The following is a 21,707-nucleotide window of genomic DNA, read 5'->3' as shown; positions in this document are numbered from 1 at the left end:
CAATTTTTTAGAAAAAATATATTTGAAATGAGGTAAGAAAATACGTAAAAAAGTTAGTCTATTAATAGGACAGCACTGCCCACAGCGACACCTGGATTGGGAAGGGGAGGGCTCTTTAGATGGAAGTTACAAAGGTCTTCCCCTACAGAACTGCTTCAGTGCAGGCAGTGCTAGTGGCAGTACAGAAGATGTGCAAGCTATTAACTGTAGCCTTGCTGTTACCTGAATTGTAGCTGTTGGCTGCAGTTATGGCATAAAGGTTTCCAAAGCCTCTGTGGTTGACTTTAAAAGAAAACAAACAAACAAACAAAAAAGCTGAAGTGATACATAAAATCTTCATCTAAAAATCTGGAACACGGGCCAGGTTCAAAGAAGTGACATCTTTTTGTAAAAACAAGAGAAGAAACTTTTGTTTCTGCTGATATAGAGGATATTCTGAAATAAATACAAGAGTGAAGAGATTGTCAGTGGTTCTGAGATGAAATGGAACCTCAGTACCATCTCAGTGCCCTGTTAATGGGGCAACTCACCACTAGGGAGGTAACTGCTAAAGACATTTCTGTCTGGGTTTTGAACTCGGATCCCTGCACACAGACCTGCAGGGTCTATGTTCTTTCCAGCTATTGTTCTGCCAGTCCCATGAAAGCTTGGCTTTCATTCCATTGAACCAATGCTTGGGCACAGTAATTTTATATAAACATCTTTCCCTAACCAAGTGGAAAGTACATCCTTTCTTCTGAGTACTCCCATCTGACAGTTCAAAATTAAAAAAACCCAAACACATTATGATGACTGAAAACACGTATTAAAAGGAAACCCTTTTGAAAATGGTTTTGGATGATCATGGTTAATCTGAAATTTCAAAGAACCACATTTCTTGCAAAAGGGGGAAATAGTTTGGAAAATGCTACTATATTTTAGTAGTAAATAATTTTTAAACTAAAACCAGACAGATTTGGTTTCAAATTTTATGACTTTTTGTTTTGCTTAGCCATTTAACATGTAACTTTCATCAGAAGTACTTACCTGGGTCTTACAGTTCTTGGGGGAGTACAGGATGGCTCTTACCTTATGCTGGCTCAAGGAGAAAATATTATTATGAATGTTAGTTTAATGTGAGGCTTCCTGTCTAGGGAGAGCTGTAATGTTTTGATCATTCCTCACGATTCATGGAAGATAGAGGCATCATTCATGTTGACCAGGGAGCACAGGAATAGCTGCCCTGCATAAGGGAATAGATTTTAAGGATTCTTTTCTTCTTAATCAAGCTGACTTGTGTTTGAGTGCTTTAGTAAAGTGCTCAGTACCTCTAGGGAGGCCCTGCTTCTCTAGGTATATCAGATCTGATTGTGTATATGAGAAAGGATTTCTCATCTGTCTCCCTATCAACTTGTGATAACCGAGCTATATGACAGACAGAATTAATGTCCTTCTGTAGAGAGGCAATAAGGAAGAAAGAAGGGAAGAAGAATCCTGGCCTCCTTTAAAATCTTAGCTCTGTTGCTTGAAAAGCAGGACGGAGAGCTGAGAACCTTTTCCCTTCAGCTGCTGCCAGCAGCTTAGCCTCTGCATAGCAGAGCACAGGCCTCTGATCTGAAGGGCAGGCCCCCTTAATTCCCAGTGCAGCCCAGCTGAGTGTGGAGATTAAGAGATTTAACTTGCTGTGGGCCATGCAGGCTGTGATTTACAGGAAGGGCAGGGAATCTCTTTCTCGGCAGTAACAGCCCCAAGCCGTGCCTTTCGGTGTGCGTGGGCAAAGGAGAAAGACAAAAAATCTAGTGTTTGCTCAGATGCACTAGAAATGACAAAAAAAGGGAATACTTGCCTGTACTCTTTGGGGTGATCCAGAGCCTCTCGCACTTGAAAGGCTTGCTGGTGAGTACTCTGCAGGAAAGCATTCTTCTTTTTGGACTACATAACCAGTCAGATCTCACAGGAGCTACAGCCTGAGGAGGGGGTTTAAACAGTGGCACACCTGAGTCACTTACAGCTTCTCACCCTTATGAAACAGGATAATTTGCAACAGCCCAACAAATCTCACCCTTAAAATTTGTAGCAGCAGTAGTGCAGCTGAATCCTCCCAAGGCCTTCTGCTCAATATTGTGGAAGAGACTCCAGGTCTATCATAGAAGTATTTCCTTGATGAAGTACAGGATTAGTACTTCATTTCCCTGAAGGGATTCCTCAACTGAAGGGAGCCCACTGTCAGCGTGCAAAACCAGAGAAGTCTGTGTGTAAAACCAAGTGGTCACAAGAAACTGAGCTGCTGACTTGTGACAGCACAAGAGGCTGAAGTTTTACTGGTCTGAGCTGAAAAATCAGACCAAAGCATGATGCCTCCAGCAGCAATTCAGTACTTCAGGATCCAACAGCCAAGTGTTACCCAGTTATATTAGGAATTAATGGAGATGAACACATCATACTGTAGGGATTTTAAGTAATTTTTGCCCTTGTCTAAAAAGACAGACATTTTAAAGAATTAAACTGTTAAGAATTTGATGTAACTGGTTTATATTATAAAAGCAAGAGTATCCACAAGTGAACCGGACAGGGAATTAAGGGGCCCATCTTAGGAATCAAATCGGTATTGAAATAGCTGGGTTTAAATCTCCACATTATAAGTATTTTTCCAGTGTGTCTTAGCTTGAAAACACAATTGGGTGGCTATTGGTGGCAATTATTTTATTTTAGACTATCTAGGACATTTCTTGAACCAAAACACTCCTAGTTGAAGCCCTATCTTATTTTTAAATTACATTTGAATATGACACTTACTCTGATGTAGAGCATTCATAGAAACATTTGGCCCAAAAGCAGTCAGACCCTGCTGTTCTACAATCTTTATCAGGTATTAGGGAGCTGCAGAAATGTGTAGCTGTAGCACTAGAAAAACAGTTTATCTTGCAGTTTAAACAATTGTTAACAATTAATACCATTTTAACAAGTATTGTAATTTAAGACTATCGCATCTTAAGAATTTCAAAGCAACTAACTACTACATCAGTATTTTATCACCTCTCTAATTCATACAAGAAATGTAAAATATGAGAAATTACTGATGCTCTACAAGGTTAACTGACATCTGGCAGCCTGTCAAGGATGCCAGGGCAGGTAAACTTGGTTTGGTTTTGTTCCCACAAGCTACGGCTGAAGCTGTGTTTCAAAATGTCTCTATGTAATGTGAAGAAACATAGCTCTGACTGGGAGCACGCTAGGCAGTGGGAATGCTGGGGGAGGCAACATGGTGGCAGTTCCTGAAAGGCAGCTGTAAAATGGTGCTTCTCATTAACCTCTCTGCCTTGATAATGATGTTCTTGGGTCTGCTCCTAAGTGCCATTCAAAATCCACATGCTTTCTTAGGCACCTGTGCTGTAGGTTACAGCCTCCAATGTCAAACCATGGAATGTGTAGCTCTGACAAGAGCTGTTAGTACAGTTTAGAGAAGGCCTGGGGCAACTTGGGAGGTGTTGCTGTAAAACCCCACTAATTATTATCCTCTAAAAGAGCAGAAAATGACACAGGAGGTTAAAGGCCTTCCTGTTGGTTTAATGCATTCAACTCCCAGGAACACTAGATGCACTATATCACATAATGCAGTTTATTACCAGGGAATTACTGAAGCCTAAGGATAGCAGCATTTTTCTACTCTCTAGGAGATTCCAGTTATCTGGAAATTATTGTAATAGCAGCTTTTGCTACTGCACTTACTGGTTACCAGTGGTTATTAGCAATAAGAGCAAAATTTCTGCAGGGAAAATGGCTCATAGGATGAAAATACTTCTAGCATTTTCTTATTTCTCCCTTAACAAGATGTTTTACTGACTATAGGGAAAATTATATAAATATACAGAATTTAAATACTTGTCTTTTAGAATAACTCCTTGTTATTGTCAGAACATCTTTGAGGTTCTCAGCAACCTCAGATATGCTGCAAGACTATTTATAGCTTTAGAATAATTAACTTATTCATTACTTGTTTGTGACTCCAAGCCATGTCATGGCTATCAATATTTTTTTACATATGTAGGGTTATATGAGGCAGGGCATTAACTTTGCTCTAAGTTGTAAAGCACAAGCTGGCCTAAATTTTTAGTCTTTACCTACTCCAGCATGACTTTTCTTTTGGTTTGTATTGGGAAAATAACTTTCTTTAATTTTTCAAAAGCATCTTACTAGAAGAAATGCATGAAAAATGCAGGAAAGAAAAATTAGACGACTAAGTGCAAAATAGAAGTATAAAATTTATTTAAAACCACCCACAAAGTTCTGTGTAATCAGGAATGATACAATTTGTAATAGTCTTTTTAAAAACTCATGACAAGATTTAAAATATATTTTCAATTACAGTATTCATTTAGCCTTATTTAGTTAGGACAATTAAAAAAAGTTTACGTTCTAAACAGATGAGACACACAAGAAAAATAGAACAGAACAGACAGTTTCCACAACAACAATTTTTACATGTATGTTTCAATACTAGTATCAACATTTCAATGCATCTTGCTACATAAACATGAAATCATGTACAACAACTGCTTGCACCAAAAAACATAGCTTAATTAGATCTTTCAAGTAACATGCAGTCACAACTCACAAGTCTTCAAGTACTGCTGGTAAGGGTTCCCTTGTCTGCAAAGAAGATTTTAAAGTTCAGTTTCTCAGCTAGTGTAACTCCTCACAGCTCCACCAGTCTCATGAAGCTATGCTCAGTTATACTAGGAAAGAATCAGGCCCCAAATGGTTCTTTTTTTTTTGAGAAGTAATTTTTATACTTTCTCCTGTAAATACCGTGACATAATGAAGTGCTTTTTCTTTCTGATTTTTTTCTCCCTGTATGTAATCTTTTGTTTAAAAAAGTTAATTTTAGGTTCCAGACCCAAATACAGTAGGTTGGTAACTGGGAATAATCCAAAAGCTCAAATTCAAAGTTGAAAAATAACTATTAAATGCATCCCAAACAAAGAAAGAAAGAGAGAAAAGAGAAGGGAAGAAATAAAATACATTTTTTTCTTTTTGCTTTGGCATGCTGTTCATCTTTTAATGTTGCAAAGCAGGAATGATTTCTTTAGCCATAGCACTTCAGTACAGTGCGTCCTTACATCTTCGTGGTCCTTTTTATGACAGCAAATCCTGAACAGTATTTATGACCTGGTGTGCTATTGTCACATTCTGAAGAGCTGTCTCTTCCAAACTGAACAAAAAAAATCATAGATTACTTGTTAAAGACTGAAATGTCTGAATGTTTATATTGGTTAGAACTGGCTTTCTTTTACTGGTGTTGGTCTATCACATTTGTTTTTCTTGCCTGGTTTTTTTTTCAAGAGATTGTGAAGTTCCGACACTGCCTTTTGAGTTGAATGGATTAAACTGGTATTGGCCAAGTTAGCACAAAATCTGTTATCATTAGGCTCTGCAGTCAGAAACAGTTGGAGGAGAAGGAATTATATTGTCATTCTTCAGTTTCTAAACTGTTTCTGGAAGAGAAGCTTCCATGGCTTCCATGTCACAACTGCGGCACAGAAGGGCTGGGAGCTTGCAGAAAGCTGCCCCGGGCAGCAAGGGAAGCTCCGCGTGACTCGCGCAGGCACGCAGTGCAGTGGTTACAGTCGAGTAGCACCAGGGTTAGGGCAGTCAGAAAATGGTGGCTTTTAGCTTTGTCTCTCACCCATGTGACATCACCACACAATACTGCACACCCTGTTGGGTCTTCAGTCAGAAAAGAGCGGAGTGCAGTAGATTGCTGCAACCCCATTTTAGAGACTCAAGTAAAAGGGATCAAGTTACAATAAAGAGAAGTATTTTAAGAAAAAAATACCAAAAGTTTAGAAATAGTATTGGCAATTCTGTGAGATTTCTGGCCAGGCCGTTACCTCGAGGTACAAATTTTTTACCACCTCTTTGGAGACAATGTTGGGAAAAAGACAGCCAGCATCAGTGAATACTTAAAACCTTCCAAACATCAAGCCAGTTTCTGACAACCTCTATTTCTAACCTAAGAACAATCTGGATATTCTGGCCAGTAGGTGCCCAATACAGGTATCATTAAGTTGATTTCAAATTACTGTACAAATCAGTAATTGAGTAACGGTTTTGATTTATGCTACTGACCTTCTATACCATTATCAATATAATGGAATATTCCAAAGGATGTAAGCTAAATCAATGTCCTTTTAAGGCCCCTTTATCCTTTTAATGTGATGCAAAGGACAGGTATAAATGAGAATCAGGGCCTTCCTTCTTATTTTAAGACAACTCCAAAACCCTAGCCCCTTTTCCATTACAATATTTTAATAAAAATACAGGTATACATGTAAAATATTGATCAGGTCACAAAACTTTCCACAACAGTATTAAAAATGTTCTGTGGCAACAACTGCACTACTGAACATCAAACTAGCAGTTCCCTTGCTCCACTGCAGCAGCACTTCTTTGGAATACACTTCAGCTGCTTTAACTGGTCACTCCCTGTAGATGAACCATCCAGCCTATCCTCCTTACAAAGGTAGTTTTTTGAGGGCTACAGCTGCATCCTCTGACTTGAGGAAAGCTGGTAAGGTGTGCAAAGTGTTGGGAACAGCCCTGTGCATCAGTCACACCAAACAGAGCATCTTCCTCACCTTAAGTTACTTAGCACTCCAGTCTGGCATTCCCTCCAAGTGTGCTGTTGGAAGATTCAAGCATGCTGATGTATGTATGTGTGGAAAAATAACGGTCCAGTAGAAGAAAAGAGAAGATGCTCTTGTGGGAAGAATTCAGGATACAGCATTGAGAAGCATCTCATATCCTTCAAAACTGAAGTTATGAGTATGTTGTTAAGCACTGCAAGGAGTGTTGGGATGACAAACTGGGAAACCAGACTGAGAAAAGGATCCTAAAGTCTTCTCAGAAGGAGAAAAACAGTGATACTGACACACCTATACCCTTTAATAAAAGGCAGTAGCTACTTAATTATTTTCTGCTCAAGCTCAGTCAATTCCACTTGCTGCTACGGAGGACAAACAACAAAATAATCCACTGTTCCATTCTGTTTTCAAACAGTCTGATGTTAGTTAAGGCATTTAACTTACCCAATACTTGAGTTTCTCACAAGGACTGTGACTAATCTCTGCACAGAGGTATAAGCAGAAGACAGACATTTCTGTAAATATGGAGGGTCTGCTGCATCTGTCTTGGGTCAGGATTTGAGCAGGGCTGGTGGAGTATCTCAAAAGGGAACAGGGAATTCCACAGAGATGCTAGCAGTAGAAGCAAAAACCTTGTGCTTTCAGAAGGGATGACTACTTTTCTAGTCTTGCCAAGTCTCTTTCATTTGGCTACTTGCAGATACATGAACAGGATGTAACAATGACATCAAGAAATCTGAAAATTAACTGGAAAACTGATTATTTGATTTAAAAAGAAAGCACCGATCATGACAGATAATGAATTGTCTCTCTCTCAGAATGAAAGAAATATTCAACTGCAATATTCTACACTCCCTATGAAATAAAGTAAAATAACCCTAGAACTGTCACAAATATAATAAAAGATGGCTGAAATAAATCAGTTTTGGAAGAGTCACAAGGAGAATAAATTCTTATGGTATTCCTGAGATGAAGACTGGCTGGTTTACATACAAAACAGCGACAGTGTGCCTGGGGAATTAATGAGCAAACAGACAGCTACACTGCTGATGCCAAGTGCTGAAGCAGGTCTGCAGAGGGATAGGAACAACTTCTGGAGTAGTTACAGGCATTTAAAGCAATTAGCAGCAGGTTATAAGGTGATCTAGTGCTGACTGGGAAAAGACCTAACCACAGCAGACAACCATGGAGCGAGAAAGGTGGCTGTGGTGTTCAGTGTCATCTGTACAGAGCAGGAAGCAATACCTGCTAATCAACACTAGTGAAATTAAGTGTCCTTCAGGGAGACAACACAGCACTATGTAGAATTGTCTTTGTAATTTAGTCAAGTATGTAAATGACAGTATTAACCAAAATGTTATCACTCCTCTGAAATAACAAAAAATGTTTTAATAGGGAAGTAATAAAGTAAATGCAAAATATATTTTCAACCACTCTTTAGAAGAGGTGATCCATACATACACTGTTACCCAATCAGATTCTACAATTAGAAATCCTTGGTCTTTCAGAAAACCTCAAATATAAGACTTTTTCTTTTCACTATAATATTGCAGCAAGATACTGGAGCAGCATGTAGAGAACCTGTGAAAACTATCTGGTTAGACATCAGGTAACTCCACAAGACAACAAAGGCAGTTTCTCTACTGTTCCACTAAGTAGCCAGAACCTCAGGACTTTTGACACTGGCCACTCTGTTTAAGAGCAAAGGAGAATGTGCATGTGTCACAGACTAAATATCAAAGTTTACAACTATACAGTTAGGTGTACCAAAAAAGTGTCAATATAAAGTACCACCCTGGCAAACCCTTCTGGTGTACAGAGGCTGTCTTAAAAGCCAACTGTACCTTCACAGCTCTGCCTGCAACTTCTGCGCATCCCATCAGCTTCCCACATTCTCTAACCTGATGGTGGGAAGGAGCAGAGCAGTGGTGACAGCAGTGCACACTGCCTTGTGCAGCTACAGCTACACAGGTTAAAGACAGGGTGACCAGCTCTCTTCCTCCTCTTTTTTTCCTTAAACAAGTATATGGAGGCAGAGAACAAAGGAATTACTGTCTCCAGAGAAGCTGTGGAGAGAGATTAATTTGTACACATATCCACAGCTGTGTGACACAACATATCCTAACTGGTTAGAAACCACACTGTAACACAGGCACTGCAGTGCAGTACTGTGGTGTCACAATAACCAATGGCAATCTTCTCAGCAGTGTAATTTTATGGACAGATATTCCCTCTGCACTTCCTCCTGGAAGTCAGATCAACACCTGAAAAAATTAAGAAAAAAGCAAGCATTTCCTGATGTGATTAGACTGTTCCTCATCTCTAACTGTGCTATTTAAGATCAGAGTATAGACAGCATTCACAGGTCACAGTTGGGCAGACACCTTTCACACAAGAAATAACAAAATTTTATGAAAGATAGGTCACAAAGACCTCAATCTGAATTTTAGTGACCACAACAGACCTGAAAGAGTTTCTTCAACGCTGCCTGGATGCAATTGCTGTTATGTATAAAAAGTGTGGAAGTGGACATGCAATTTAGTTTTTCCTGTGTCTGAGAGCACAGTTATTTCCTCCTGTTAACCTAGAAATTACAAGGTTTCTGTGGAGAAAAAGAGAAAAATCACACACATATACATAAAAATGGATTACAAAGCTGGTGACTTCTTGATTAAAGGAGCTAATTTCAACGTGAAAGAAATTTCATGGGAAGTGAACAGGGCAAGATTGACCTTACTTTTTAAATACAAAAGCATGAAGGTGCAGCTTTATTAGCTTCTGTAACATAACTCTTGCACTGAACAGCCTGTCAGAGAAGACAAATCAAAAAAGCAGTCAGGAGCATAAGCCTGAAGGTGGTCTGAAACAGACCTTTCTGCACCCCTGAGGCTTGAGGTGAAGGTATCATATCTCTCTACAGACCTTGAATCACTTCTTATGCTACAAACAGTAACACCTCTGTGTTTAACCAGAAGTACAGCATTTATTCCAAATCTCTCTCCGTCTGTCCTTGCAAGATCTATAAATTGTGGTAAGGTTGCAAGGGTCTGAGTTGGCACAGACTTCGGTCAACTGTATCCATATCCATCCAGTTCAACATGAAAATTGCATGAAAGCCTGAAGAATGAGCACATTGCAGTCAGTGGGGCTGCAGCAACATAAACACAACCCAAATTCAACCAACCAAATTTAGCATAATACTGCAATGATATTAAAAAGGTCTTTAAAAAACCCCAAACAGTTGTATGTTACTAATAATCTTAAGTACTAAAGGAGTTGTCATTTACCCATGCTTAACATAAAACATTGCTTAAAATACTACAGTTATTTCCTGTTTTAAGTATAGAGAAGCACTGTCATAGATAAGGACTTTTAACAGCAGTTATTCATAAGTAAAAGTTAGCTTGGAAAGTCCTTAAAAAAATCTGAATACAACTGTTACAGCTAAAAGTCACAGGTTATTTGTAAGTTCTTAAAAAGCTTTTTTGATCTTGTGACTACAACATTTATAGAAATAACTTTTTCTATGTTGTGTAATACAACAGCATGTTACAAATCAGTAAGTGCAGAACTGCACGAGTAAAATTCACTATTTATTTAGCACAACTGCAGTAACTCCCAACAGGGACTTGGCGAGTCAAACAGAACTGGCTCTTGCGGAAAGCACAGCTCCTTCCCTCCAGAGTGAAAGTGGAGTGGTGGTACTGGACCCAGTGGAGAAAGGGAAGAGAGATATCTTCTGGGAAGTCAGAGGTGTTGGATCACAACAGCTTTTGCTAACTGTGAAAAAGGACCAAAAGACAACCACACCCCACCACCAGCCCACATCTGAATCCATCTTCTGGTTTTTCACCCAGAGCATAGTGCCAGCTGCTGGAAACCAAGCATGCAGGTCTGACCTAGACAGCTGCCTTAACTTGAGATCCAGCTCCTGACCCGGCCATCCCAGAAGCACTTTGTTAAGGGATAAGAGCAACTTGCAAGTGGTTGTGTGGGCTGCAAAGAAAAGCAACAGACCTGCAGGTTTGCAAATTTTAAAGAGACAAATACTGTTATAAATTGATCTTGCTCAAAACAACATAATTTGTGTACAAGACTGATAAATCTTCTGAGATGTTACAACAAATAGCACATAGTTGTAAAAACAGCAATTAGTTGCATTTTCTATACTGCAGTACAGCAACAGAAAACATTAGCTTCTCAAATCACAACCTGCAGTGTGCCACAGCAGGCAGTGAAAGCAGCCAGCTCACCTGCCCCTTGGGGACACGTTGGAAAAGCAGTTATGTGACAGACAGTCAAGGAAAGAGCACCACCAATGACAGTTTATTGTACAGATGATATATTTTTCTCATGTAAGTAAGCTTAAAGTAGTAACTGAGTTTTAGCACCTATGAATTAATAGCAGTAACTATTATGTTAGGATACACTGTTCTCTGTTAAAATTGCCATTACAAAACAGGTAGACCTGTCACTTGAGCAGTGACTTGCCAGGGGCTCTGTCTGCAGGTAACCTTTTCAATCCACCTTTCAGTTTCTCACTTCTTTGAGGGAAGCTGCTGTTTTTTCAGTGGAATATCTTGAAGTTTGCAATCATACATAAGTTAAACATGGGCAGTTAGTGGGGAACATTCAAGTAAAAACGATCCACTTTAACGGTCTTAACTTTTTAAAAGGCAAAAGTAGCTTCCTAATTTTGTGTAGAAAAATAGTCACTCACGTGGGAGTGCTGAATGAGAAATTATTTGTTCCATTTGCATTATACAAACTAAAGCTGTCAGCTCTATCAGTGAAACCAACAGACTGATCTTTTCTGTAAAGGATCAATTGTGGTGTTGGACAAGGGTTTTCAGAGAGCAAATACATGAATGGAACAGCTAGAGAACATACAGTACTACTTACTGTATGGACAGCTGGAATTCTTACTAATCTTCGGCTCGCCAAAAATAGACAAGTTTTAAAATGCAAATCTAAGGCACACAAAATACCATAATGTTTTGATGTATACTGTATATTACATAGTCAAGAAGCATAAAACTGCTGGTACAAAATGATGGCATAATATTGGTTTTATTATTATTTACAATCCCTTCATATCCTCTATTTGAGCTAATATTAAGCTTTGAACTAAAATTTGCAGCATACCCGGTTTGTACAAATTTTTACTTAAAATAGGTAAGATACAAATAATGGGTTCAATTCAATTCAGCCATCCTCTGCCAGCAACGTTTCTGCTAATTTCCACAGGAATCTGTGGAATTGAACCCAAGTTTGTTACATAGGGGTTGCTATTTCAGACCTTGCTCCTGCAAACACTACAGGCAGATACACGTACACAGGAGAAGAGTCTCATGGATCTACAGCCGCATCTGAAGCACCAAGGTCCCAGCTGACACTATGTGTTAAAAATGCAACTGAGGGACTTTTCGTACCAAAACTGTAAATATAGCACTTACAATGCACCTCTTCAAGGAAAAAGCACCTTGTCTAGGTTTTAAATAAAGCAGATCTAGACAGTCCATATTCCTCTGTTACAGCACCGCTACCTTACAATATTATCAAGTACATTATTAGCATATTTTCACACTAGAAAACTCTGACCTCATCATCCCTACAGGTTACCCGGCCGGGGAGGACTCCAAGGCAGAGTTAGGTACAGCTTTGTCTCTGGGGCCTGATCCTGCAGCTCTCAGTCACCAGAGGGGTCCTGGCCTGAGCAGACCTCCCAGCTCCACCTGTTCCCAGGAAAGGAGTTGCAGGATGAGGTCTGGTCCTTAGCTAACATAATTTGGTAATTTGTTTAAATAAATAAGGTTAAAAAAAGAAATACATAGGAGAGGAGAATCAGAAAGAAGAGTGGGATGCTACAGTATTCAAAAGCAACGGAGTGTCTGGTTTTCCTCTGGTTTAGCACATACTCGTTAAGTGATATGTCACTTTTTCAACAGAAATGGAGAACATAAATTTCATCTGTTTGGAAGGAAGAATACAACCCTTTCTACATGAAATGTATAAATCACTTCAAACAGTTACAGAACATTTTTGTAAAAAAACTGAACTTAGAAAGCTGGTGAATATTACAGATAGGTTATTCTTCATGAAAAATTTGCTGTTAAGTATTAGAAATTTCATACTTTCCCAACACTTCCTTTGTATTTTCCCCAAATTACTGTTTGGTTTTTTCCCAGAATAGAATAAGGCAACTCTACGGGGTATTTTTTTTTTTAAATCCCAAAACAATCCTACCCCTGAGGCATTAGGAGCACTTGGCTGTCATGTTAACTTCTGATGCTCCGAATGAATGAGACTTCTGCACTTATTGCTCAAAAAAATCATAACAAACGCTGCCTTTAAAAAAACAAATAATATTCCTAACTCCCAATAGCAACACACGTATTGACATCTCCTAATTTCATGTTTGTACACTCTCTTGAAAACAAAATGTTTCTGTATTTTATAACTGTTGTGTATATGCAACATAAAATCTTCAATGAAAAAGGGCAAGTCTAAAAACAATCATATGCTATTAGCATAGATACTGCAGCTGTAACAATATGGAACTCCACACAGCAAGAATAAAATTATTTCTTCTGTAGAGTATGCACAAACCTTAGACAATATGATCCTTATACTATACTATTTCAAGTTAATTTTAAAAATAGAAAGTGCTTTTAAAATATATATTTACAGCTTAGAAACAACTTCCAGCCATCATTACCAATAACTTCATTTCATACACAATGACAAATCTAGAGAAAAAAATTCATTGGTTTTCTAAAAGATTTATCTGTAATTTGGACTATATAGCAATGGTTGGAAGTTGTTAAAGCAATGGCACCATGAAGTAATAATTCAGCTTATTTTTAAATGTTTGATGTGGTTAAGCACCAAGAGCTGTGTAGAGCTATTACCATATAACTTGATTTAACATCATAAAATGTGAACCTGTTAAAATCCCTATAAATGATTTTTGTAGTAAACAGACTTGATTTAAAGCACCAAAATATAAATTCCTAAAGGTAATAAACTGAATGATTCAATCAAGGTTAATAACCTAAAGAAAATATTTTTTTAGAATGTATTAAATCTATACAACTTTTTTTTTTTGCTTAAAATGTGCTTGAGCACCACCAAATGTTAAAGTCACAGTTTAAGAAGAAATTCCCCCCCCTTTTTTTTTTACCTCAGCCTTAAAATGGTTGAGATGAGCAAATAGTAAACGACACAAGGCTTGTTCTTAACAGCACCTTAAAAAAACACTGTGTAACACTGCACCAAGAGGAGGCATTCGATACAAAAACCTATGCCCAATGGTTGTAGGGCCCTGCAACTCGGGTGAGGGCATACGAAGATACTGTTATCACGTTGTCCTTTGTTACAGTCAATGCTCTTCGTGATGGGATTTGGTTGAACTCGTTGTCTTCATAAAAAATATCTCTGTTTTCACTCGTTTGCTTTGTTTTCCTGCTGCTGGAGTTGAGTTCAGTGTTCTCGGTTCCTAATCTTTCTGCTTCTTTTTCCTTTTCTTTTGCCCTCTCGGCCATCTTTGCTTCCCACATGGCTAAACCATGTTTTGGCTCATTTAAATTTTTGTGTTGGTAGAAAACTAAAGAAATTCTGGTGGGGTGATTGCGGTTGGGTTTTTTAATAGGTGTGGTAGCGTGGAGTTCACGTCGGGCACATTCGATTAAGATAGAGCCATGAGAAGGTGCCACAGCCACCCCGCCAATGTCGCCATCCAAAAAATTGTGCTCGCTGTCTGACCACAGTTCCTCAGCTTTTTCTTCAGACTCGGTTGGTTGTCCCAGTGCACTGTTTTGCTTTTCCTCAACACAGTCAAAATCACACATCTGCTCTCCATGGGAGCTGCCCTTTTCCATCGGGCATCCATGGGAACAGTCAGCTTCATTTCCAACAGCATCCTTGGCTGGAGAGCTTTGTGGTACTGACAAATCACAAGAGCTGATCATCTGTGAAGAAGGAGAGTTGTCTAACTGCAGCTGACAATTCTGTTTGTCTGGCTGATGTTCAAGTATAGTGGGCAGGGGGTCTCTGTGGGCTGGGGGGCCTGGAGCAGTGACCTCTGGAAGGATGGGTGGAGCACCGTTCATCTTATCATTCAGCAAAATTCCAGTATAATCTTTGACCGACACATCAAAGTTCTTACAATTAACGTAAGGTGTCACGTGAGGTTGCTTACTACTGCACTCGAAATACCCGTAGGGAACTGAGAAATCTTGTTGAATGTTAGTCACTGCTGTTATGCCAGGCTTATGTTCTAAAGATGAGTAAGGATGTAAATCATCCACCTTAAAAGGGGAGGAAGCTGTATACTGTTTTAATAAAGAACAATTTTTAGTAACGTTTGAAGCATTTTTCATGGCATAGAGGTGATCAGAAGGCTCCGTTTTTATCCCAGGTCTTAAAGCATCTGTTTTGTTCCCTAAAAAAAATGCACACCACAGGATAAGTACTTTTCCTCACTTAAGTTAATAACATACACCTTTTACAATATTTTCATACTTGCTTTCTAATATGGAAGATACAAGTGATGACTAGAATTTTTCAAAATTGTTATTCTAAGCTTTTTTAGGAGTGTATGACCATGAGTACATACATAATAACCTTGAAGTAATGCCTTAATCTTTTCTAGTCAGACTGCTGGTATCTGGAATAGAAAGGTATTTAATAGGGAGAAGAATAAAATAAACAGGTAGAATGAAAGAACCACTCAGATCTGTTCAGATTCACACAGCCCAATCCACACGCTTCCCAGCAGCTGGCTGCTGGTCTTCAGCACTGCCCAGGCTAGCAGGAACCACTGGGCAATTGTTTTTACACCAATGATGAAATTTCGTCTGTCTGAAATGAAGCCTGTGAAACAATTACAATTCTTGGCTGCCTTGACCCCGTATTATGATTGAAGGAAAAAGTGTTTATAGATCTTGTCCATCACAGCAAAAAAACTGACTTAATTACAACGATATGTGCATTATCAAGTAACTACAGAGAAATTTTATTAAAAAAAACGCAACTGGCAACGTACTCCAGGTAAATCCATCCTCACAAAGGTGCGTGATGTGATTCAGCTGTCTTCCATCTAATTGCCACATATTAATTATTTCAGACCTTTGTAGAGACATACTTGTTCAATTTATGTCTGCTCCCTAATCAATCTCTAGTCCTGACACCCCATGGTTGTGCTTGTTTGTGGAACAGTCTCCTCAAATGACTCATTCTCATTATGGGCTCAATCCAGAGTCCACTGGAGGAATGGGAAAGAATTCCACCAACATCCATGGGCTTCACATGAAATTGCTTAACATGTGTTTTGCTGGCAAACTTAGCAGCCCACAGAGAGCTCTCATAAAAGACTGTCAGTGTTCCTTCTTTTTTCCATAAATATACAGAATGTTAATTGCTTTACCGAATATAGAAGAACTATTGTCTTTTAATAATTTATATAGTGATGGATTAAAAAACATTCTTTCAATAGGAATACAAAAAAGGCAAAGTGGGATAAATTATGGACACAATAATTAGTATGCAAACACTAGATCATGGAGGGACATAAGGAAACCGCATCAACTCTTTAGAAACCTTTTCTTATGAAATGAAACTCAAAGCCCTCCAAGACCATGGCCAAAACCATGACTGATGGTGTATGCCGTGGTTATCTCATCCCATCTGATTGCACGTTCTCTGTATTTGTTTTAAATGTTTTAAAACCAAAACCAGTATTCTAAAGTCTTCGTCCTCACGGGCAAATCATGTGCAAACACCAGTTACCAACATCTTTTCCTTACAGTTAAGTGTAGCTCAGTATTCTTACATCCTTACATTAGGATGAAATGTAACAGTAGTATCTGACTTGCTCCAGGTACTTCTGGCAGTACTTTATTTGCTGCTTACCTAAAAAGGGTATTTGGTACTTTTTTCCTTCCCCTGGTAAATTTTTCTATCTTTTTAACCTATTTTTCAAACCTTTGTCTTGGTTTATGTTTAAATGGTATGATCAGAATTGAATGCCACTATTAATATGAAAGGATTCCAATTTGAATAATAGTTTCCTCTAATTTACCATCAGGAGGAACTACTTCCTAGTCTAGTTTCAGCTCCTTTGCCTCACACACCCTTGGATTTTGTATTCATATTCAGCTTAACAATCTCAGCTGGACTAAAATTTTCCATTCCTCAGGACTAGAGCGATACCTGCCACTGGCAGAATGGAAAGTACAATCAATGACTCATCCTCTGTAACCACAAAAAATGTGTGTGTCCAAGTACAATACTGCAGTATTCTAAATCCATAATTGACAGGCCTGTGCATTTCCCTGCAGGTTAAGGGCAGGGCAGCAGTGCTGTGCTGGGGTCTGCACAGTGACACCCAGCCATCCCCTTGTGTGGCTGGAACACACACAAAGGATGATGTGCATAAATGCTTAAAGTTATTTACCTCACACAGAGCACAAAACCTTGCCCTTCGCAAGCCTGACCCTCCCCTGCCACTGCTGCCCACTTAGTGAAGCCTCTTTGAAATGGCTCCTGTGGCCAACCACAGCAGTGTGTGCCAGCACCAAATCTGGGGATTCCAGCACTGACATCTGTTTTGAGGGACTCTGCTATCAAAGCTTCTATGACAAAACGTGCACTTTTATGACAGAAACTAAAGTATTTCTATTTACATTCTTATTTTTCCACCTCTGCACAACTTTCTCACTCAGGGAGGTATTTCTTCCTCTGTGACTTATTTTCATCAGCAGCCCTTTTAAATTACTTTACCAAAATACTTCCAAGTCCAAACAAGTTATGTAAGCTGGCTTGTTTACAGTTATTTCATTATTTTTCCCTGTTCAAGAAATGAAGGTCTGTGTTACAAAGCATATGGCAGAACTCTGGATACGGTGCCATGTGTTAAAAGGAGTGGTTTGCAGATATCAAAGCCATGTCGCTTCATCACTACAATGACATCTAGAGGTAGGCTGTTCATAACTATTTCAGTGTTTCAAAACAACTTTCCCATGAGATCAGACAGTATCAGAATTCCTTCCCAAACCAGAGCCCTCTGACGCTTCTGGGACTTCCAGTCCATCCCGAGCAGGATGGAAGTTATTAATCATTGCTTCACTGTTATTGTTGGATTGTTGTCCTCAGCCTGAAGGAGTGCTTTTATATTTGTTTCAAAGCCTGGACTGTGTCTCCCAAATTTGCATGTAGATTAACTGCATGTCTGTCCAGTGTTCTGGAGGTGTCAGTGACACTGCTCCTGTTGTCGCTACTCCACCTCACTACATGCCACACATACTGGTTGCTCTAGCTAAGCCAAAGAAAAAGCCAAGTGCAAATTAGGAAAATACATCAAATTGATTTAATTCCCCCCCACCCCCTGAAATGCAGATGTTCTTTTAAATACATTTAACTGTTACTCCTCCCCTTACATCTACCCCATCTATCTGGATGTTTCTCATGAAATAAAAAAGGCAAAATTGTAGCAGATAAAAGGCAGATGGGCTACGTTTTAATTCCTTTCATTTACTTCTTCCCCTCTAGTCACAGAACCTAAGTCCATGGCTTCCTCCACCTCTTCCCTCTTTCATACTTCTCATTACTGTGAAGTCTAATAGAATAGTTCTATACTCTGAGGTACTGGCCCAAAAACCTGACCCCAGCTACAGATACATAACGTGCCCCTACACAGCTCAGGCAAGTCAGGATTCTGTGTCGCACAAACATGCTCCGTGGCAGAAGACTCAGCCATTGTCATCTTGTAACAGAACAGCGCGTACCTTCTACCTCACTGTGACACATTCCCTTGCCAATAGTATTTCAAGGAACAATTTGAGAAGCAGTGTCATCTTAGATAAAAGCTCTTCCTTTGCAGAAGTATCCAAGCCAGAGATAGGGAATTATCATTGACCAAGTCTGAGGAAGCCACTGTCTCTTTCACAGGAAAGAGAAAGCACAGTTCTTGTCCTTTCAAATGACAGCGATTTGTGTCTGTTGTGTAGATAAACATTCCCACAACAATATTGCAGGATGATCCTGCTGCCATTATTTATTGGAATAAGGGAACTTGGAAGTAATTTAGTGATGTTAACACACCACCACAAACTTACTTTGAGGCAATAGCCTGTTTTTTTTTCCAGTGCCTAGAGAGAACATTGGCTACAATGACTTGCTCATTAGCCCCTAAAACGCAAAATCCAGAAGTATTTTATAGAACTGAATATCAAGGAGCTTGTCCATCCCCCTGATGGGTAAGAGGCTACACAGCATCAGAAAAGACTGGCAGAATTTAATAAGCACCACACTCACCTAAACAATGCAAAGTGTTGCCAAGATTTTCCGGGGCTTCAGTTTTCAGCTTTACTGGCGTCGAATATTTTTTATCTATTAAGGGCTGCTTTTCACTTGAGGTCCTTCTTGTGTCTGGCTTCTTCTTCTTTGTAGCTCTGAGAGGCTCTGCTAACATTCGAACTTCTCTGGGAAAAGCTGTAAGCACCTGTATGGCTCCGGCTTTGATCTTAGCTTCAAGTCCCTCTTCAGTGCCAAATTCATCCGTTTGTGAAATTTTGTAGAGAGGTAACACATGGAGCTGTTCATCACTTGGAATCACCCCCACTCTCCGGTTGTCTTCCTTCGTTAATGTACAGACCTGGTGAGAACAAACATTTACAAACACGTCAAATACAAAGTTCTTTAAATATTGAAGGCAACCATCCTAGACTTCATTGTTCTCTCATATTTGGTGGCCTCAGTGCTATGGGTCTTTCAAACAGAAACATCTGACAAATATTTTGTTTGATTTATGATGATGATGCAGAAAAATCATGGGGTAGGTGAAGAATAAGACCCAAGGCACCTGTCCTGGACAGGAAAAATGAAGCTTTGGCTCAGCTGACACTATGCACAAATATATGCCAGCCTTGGTAAATAACCTAAGCTGTAAATACACTGTAAATTCCTAAGCATTCAGATTTTTTTAAAAACATATTTGATGTTCAGATGCATTTCGAAGCACCAAAAAAAAATATTTCTGGACAGAAAAGAGGTTTCTATGACATGGAACTGGTCTTCTGTTTTGTTTTAGCTAGCAAATGACAAACTCCCATTCATACTGTTTTTAGTAAACCTCAGCTCTAACTCCCTCCCTCTCTATTCATACACGCTTTCTTAAGTTAACACCCTTCCCCAACTCCAGCTGCAATGAAGCCACAAGACCCAGTAAATGTTGGGTTTCTCTCAGAACACTGAACTACTTTCTCTTATTAAACTGTGTTGTGAGATACTGGAGCAAAGAGGAGGATGCTAGTTAGATCCAGTTTGATAGGGACACAGCAGAAATGTGGAGAAATGGGTTCAAACTTGTATCAGTTTTCTTACTATAATTTTTCCAAATCACTGCTGAATCTTTGCAGTACTGATCATTTTCAGCCCTTCTAGATCTCTGGCCACTATTAATATTAACCCTTCACCTCAAAAGAAGCTCTAAAGCCAGCAGTGTGCTTGCTACTTTCATTCCATGCCTCCCAAGGGATAGCAGCAGCTCACATGTAGGAGCAGGTGTAGGAATCATCACACCATTTACAGTGTTACTGTGTTCACAAGAGACTGCTGCTCTCCACAACAACACACTATGTTACTAGAAAGCCATGCAGCCAAGTCATGGCTTAGTTAAGCTGCTACTTCACAGGGAGTGACTAACTACACACAGACAGGAATCCAAGTGCCATCCAAGGATGAGATGATACTCCCTAAATGGAAACATTATCATTCCATCATTGTGTAGGCTGAATGTGATGCCTATGATAACAAGTTAATCCAATTTCTCAGGATCTTGTCACCATGCCTAACAATCCAGGGGAGAATAACAATATTATTATTTATGGGGAAAAAAAAAACAAACAGAAATGTGTATTTTATATCACAGCTTTCACACAAAGGCATCACACAATTAATTCTAGAACAATAAAATCACAGAATCACAAGCTAAAAATCCTAAATTGATAAGGTGGTGGTTAGGGCTTTATAAATAGCTATATGCAAAGCTTGACAGTTGCAGAGCAGCAAGAGGAGAGAACTTGAGGAGCACAGACAAAGGAGAGGAGCTTTTCAGGTGGCATTTTGAGAGGATCAAGAGAAGGGCTCTTACGGAGGCAAAGTGAAGGGCAGTTAGAAGCTGAGGAGTAGCGCTTACTGCGGTGCTTGCTCCATGCGCACTTACCTCTTCTGGGCAGCCTTGGGACTATGAGGAAGATTTAGAAAAAACAACAAGTTGTTCCATGAGCAGCAAATGATTCCTGGTTCCCTATGGACTTTTCCAGCCCCCGTGCTCCCACATGCCCAGCCCACCCCAGCACCATTCTCCCTGCTCCCACCAAGCCAGCCAACAGAAGCCAGGAGTGGCTAGACCTCCGTGCCTACAGCTACTGGGCCAGCAGATGCCCACAAGATATCCTGCGTTGTGGCTGTGAGGACCCTTCTGCCTCCTCAGTAGAGGAGCTAACCTGCATCCATCTCCCACACTCAACAGGAAAATGTCACAACTTGGAACAAAAGCTCAACATCTCCAAAGACAGTTCAGTTTCTGTAAAGTTCAGAGCAACCTGGTTGAAATTTGCCAGCAGATTCCAGGTTATTCAGGAAGGGTGAAAGAGGGTAGGACATACAGAGAGCACAATTACACATAACTCAGGTTCTTAGAAAGTCCAGCACACCCTCCTCTTCTGAATGAAAAACACAGGCAGTAAATTAGCATGGAGGGGCCTAGATCCCATGTGTTCTCATCAGAAACTACCTGATTCTCACTTGTCTTTTAAAATATTCTGTCCAACCTGTGTCTGGACCCGTGCACTAGTCTGAAAATTGTCCAAATCTTGAGGATTCAATCCACAATCTGCTTGTTTTAAAAACAGAGACCCTCAACCAATTCTAAATTTTCCAGTTCTAAATTTTTATCCACTTCACCAGATACTCTCATGGAAAGCTGTTCTTGTGCATTTACAGTATTTACTCTTTTCCATAAAAATATGTACTCTTAACAATGAATGAATCATCTTTCATCTGACTTACATCTAGGCAAAG

General features: G+C 39.5%; 1 protein-coding gene and 1 long non-coding RNA gene across 3 annotated transcripts in view; one reads left to right on the top strand and one right to left on the bottom strand.

Annotated features, from left to right (window-relative positions):
- Nucleotides 1-21,707, top strand: part of LOC127383537 (uncharacterized) — a 71,328-nt gene that overhangs the window by 4,576 nt on the left and 45,045 nt on the right. The gene's annotated exons all lie outside the window — the stretch shown is intronic.
- The window catches only part of TET1 (tet methylcytosine dioxygenase 1), a 64,959-nt gene continuing 52,910 nt past the window's right edge, over nucleotides 9,659-21,707 (bottom strand). The window contains exons 10-12 of the mRNA XM_051616622.1: nucleotides 20,848-20,868; nucleotides 18,939-19,278; nucleotides 9,659-15,066 (exon numbers count right to left, since the gene is read on the bottom strand). Coding sequence (XP_051472582.1) covers nucleotides 13,925-15,066; nucleotides 18,939-19,278; nucleotides 20,848-20,868 — 1,503 coding nt within the window. The 3' untranslated portion in view covers nucleotides 9,659-13,924. The remainder of the gene's footprint in view (nucleotides 15,067-18,938; nucleotides 19,279-20,847; nucleotides 20,869-21,707) is intronic.

The sequence above is a fragment of the Apus apus genome, chromosome 4, assembly GCF_020740795.1.
Source record: "Apus apus isolate bApuApu2 chromosome 4, bApuApu2.pri.cur, whole genome shotgun sequence".
NCBI classification, from domain to species: Eukaryota; Metazoa; Chordata; class Aves; order Apodiformes; family Apodidae; genus Apus; species Apus apus.
Note: the sequence above shows the minus strand (reverse complement) of the source record. Positions and strands in the feature narration are given on the sequence as shown.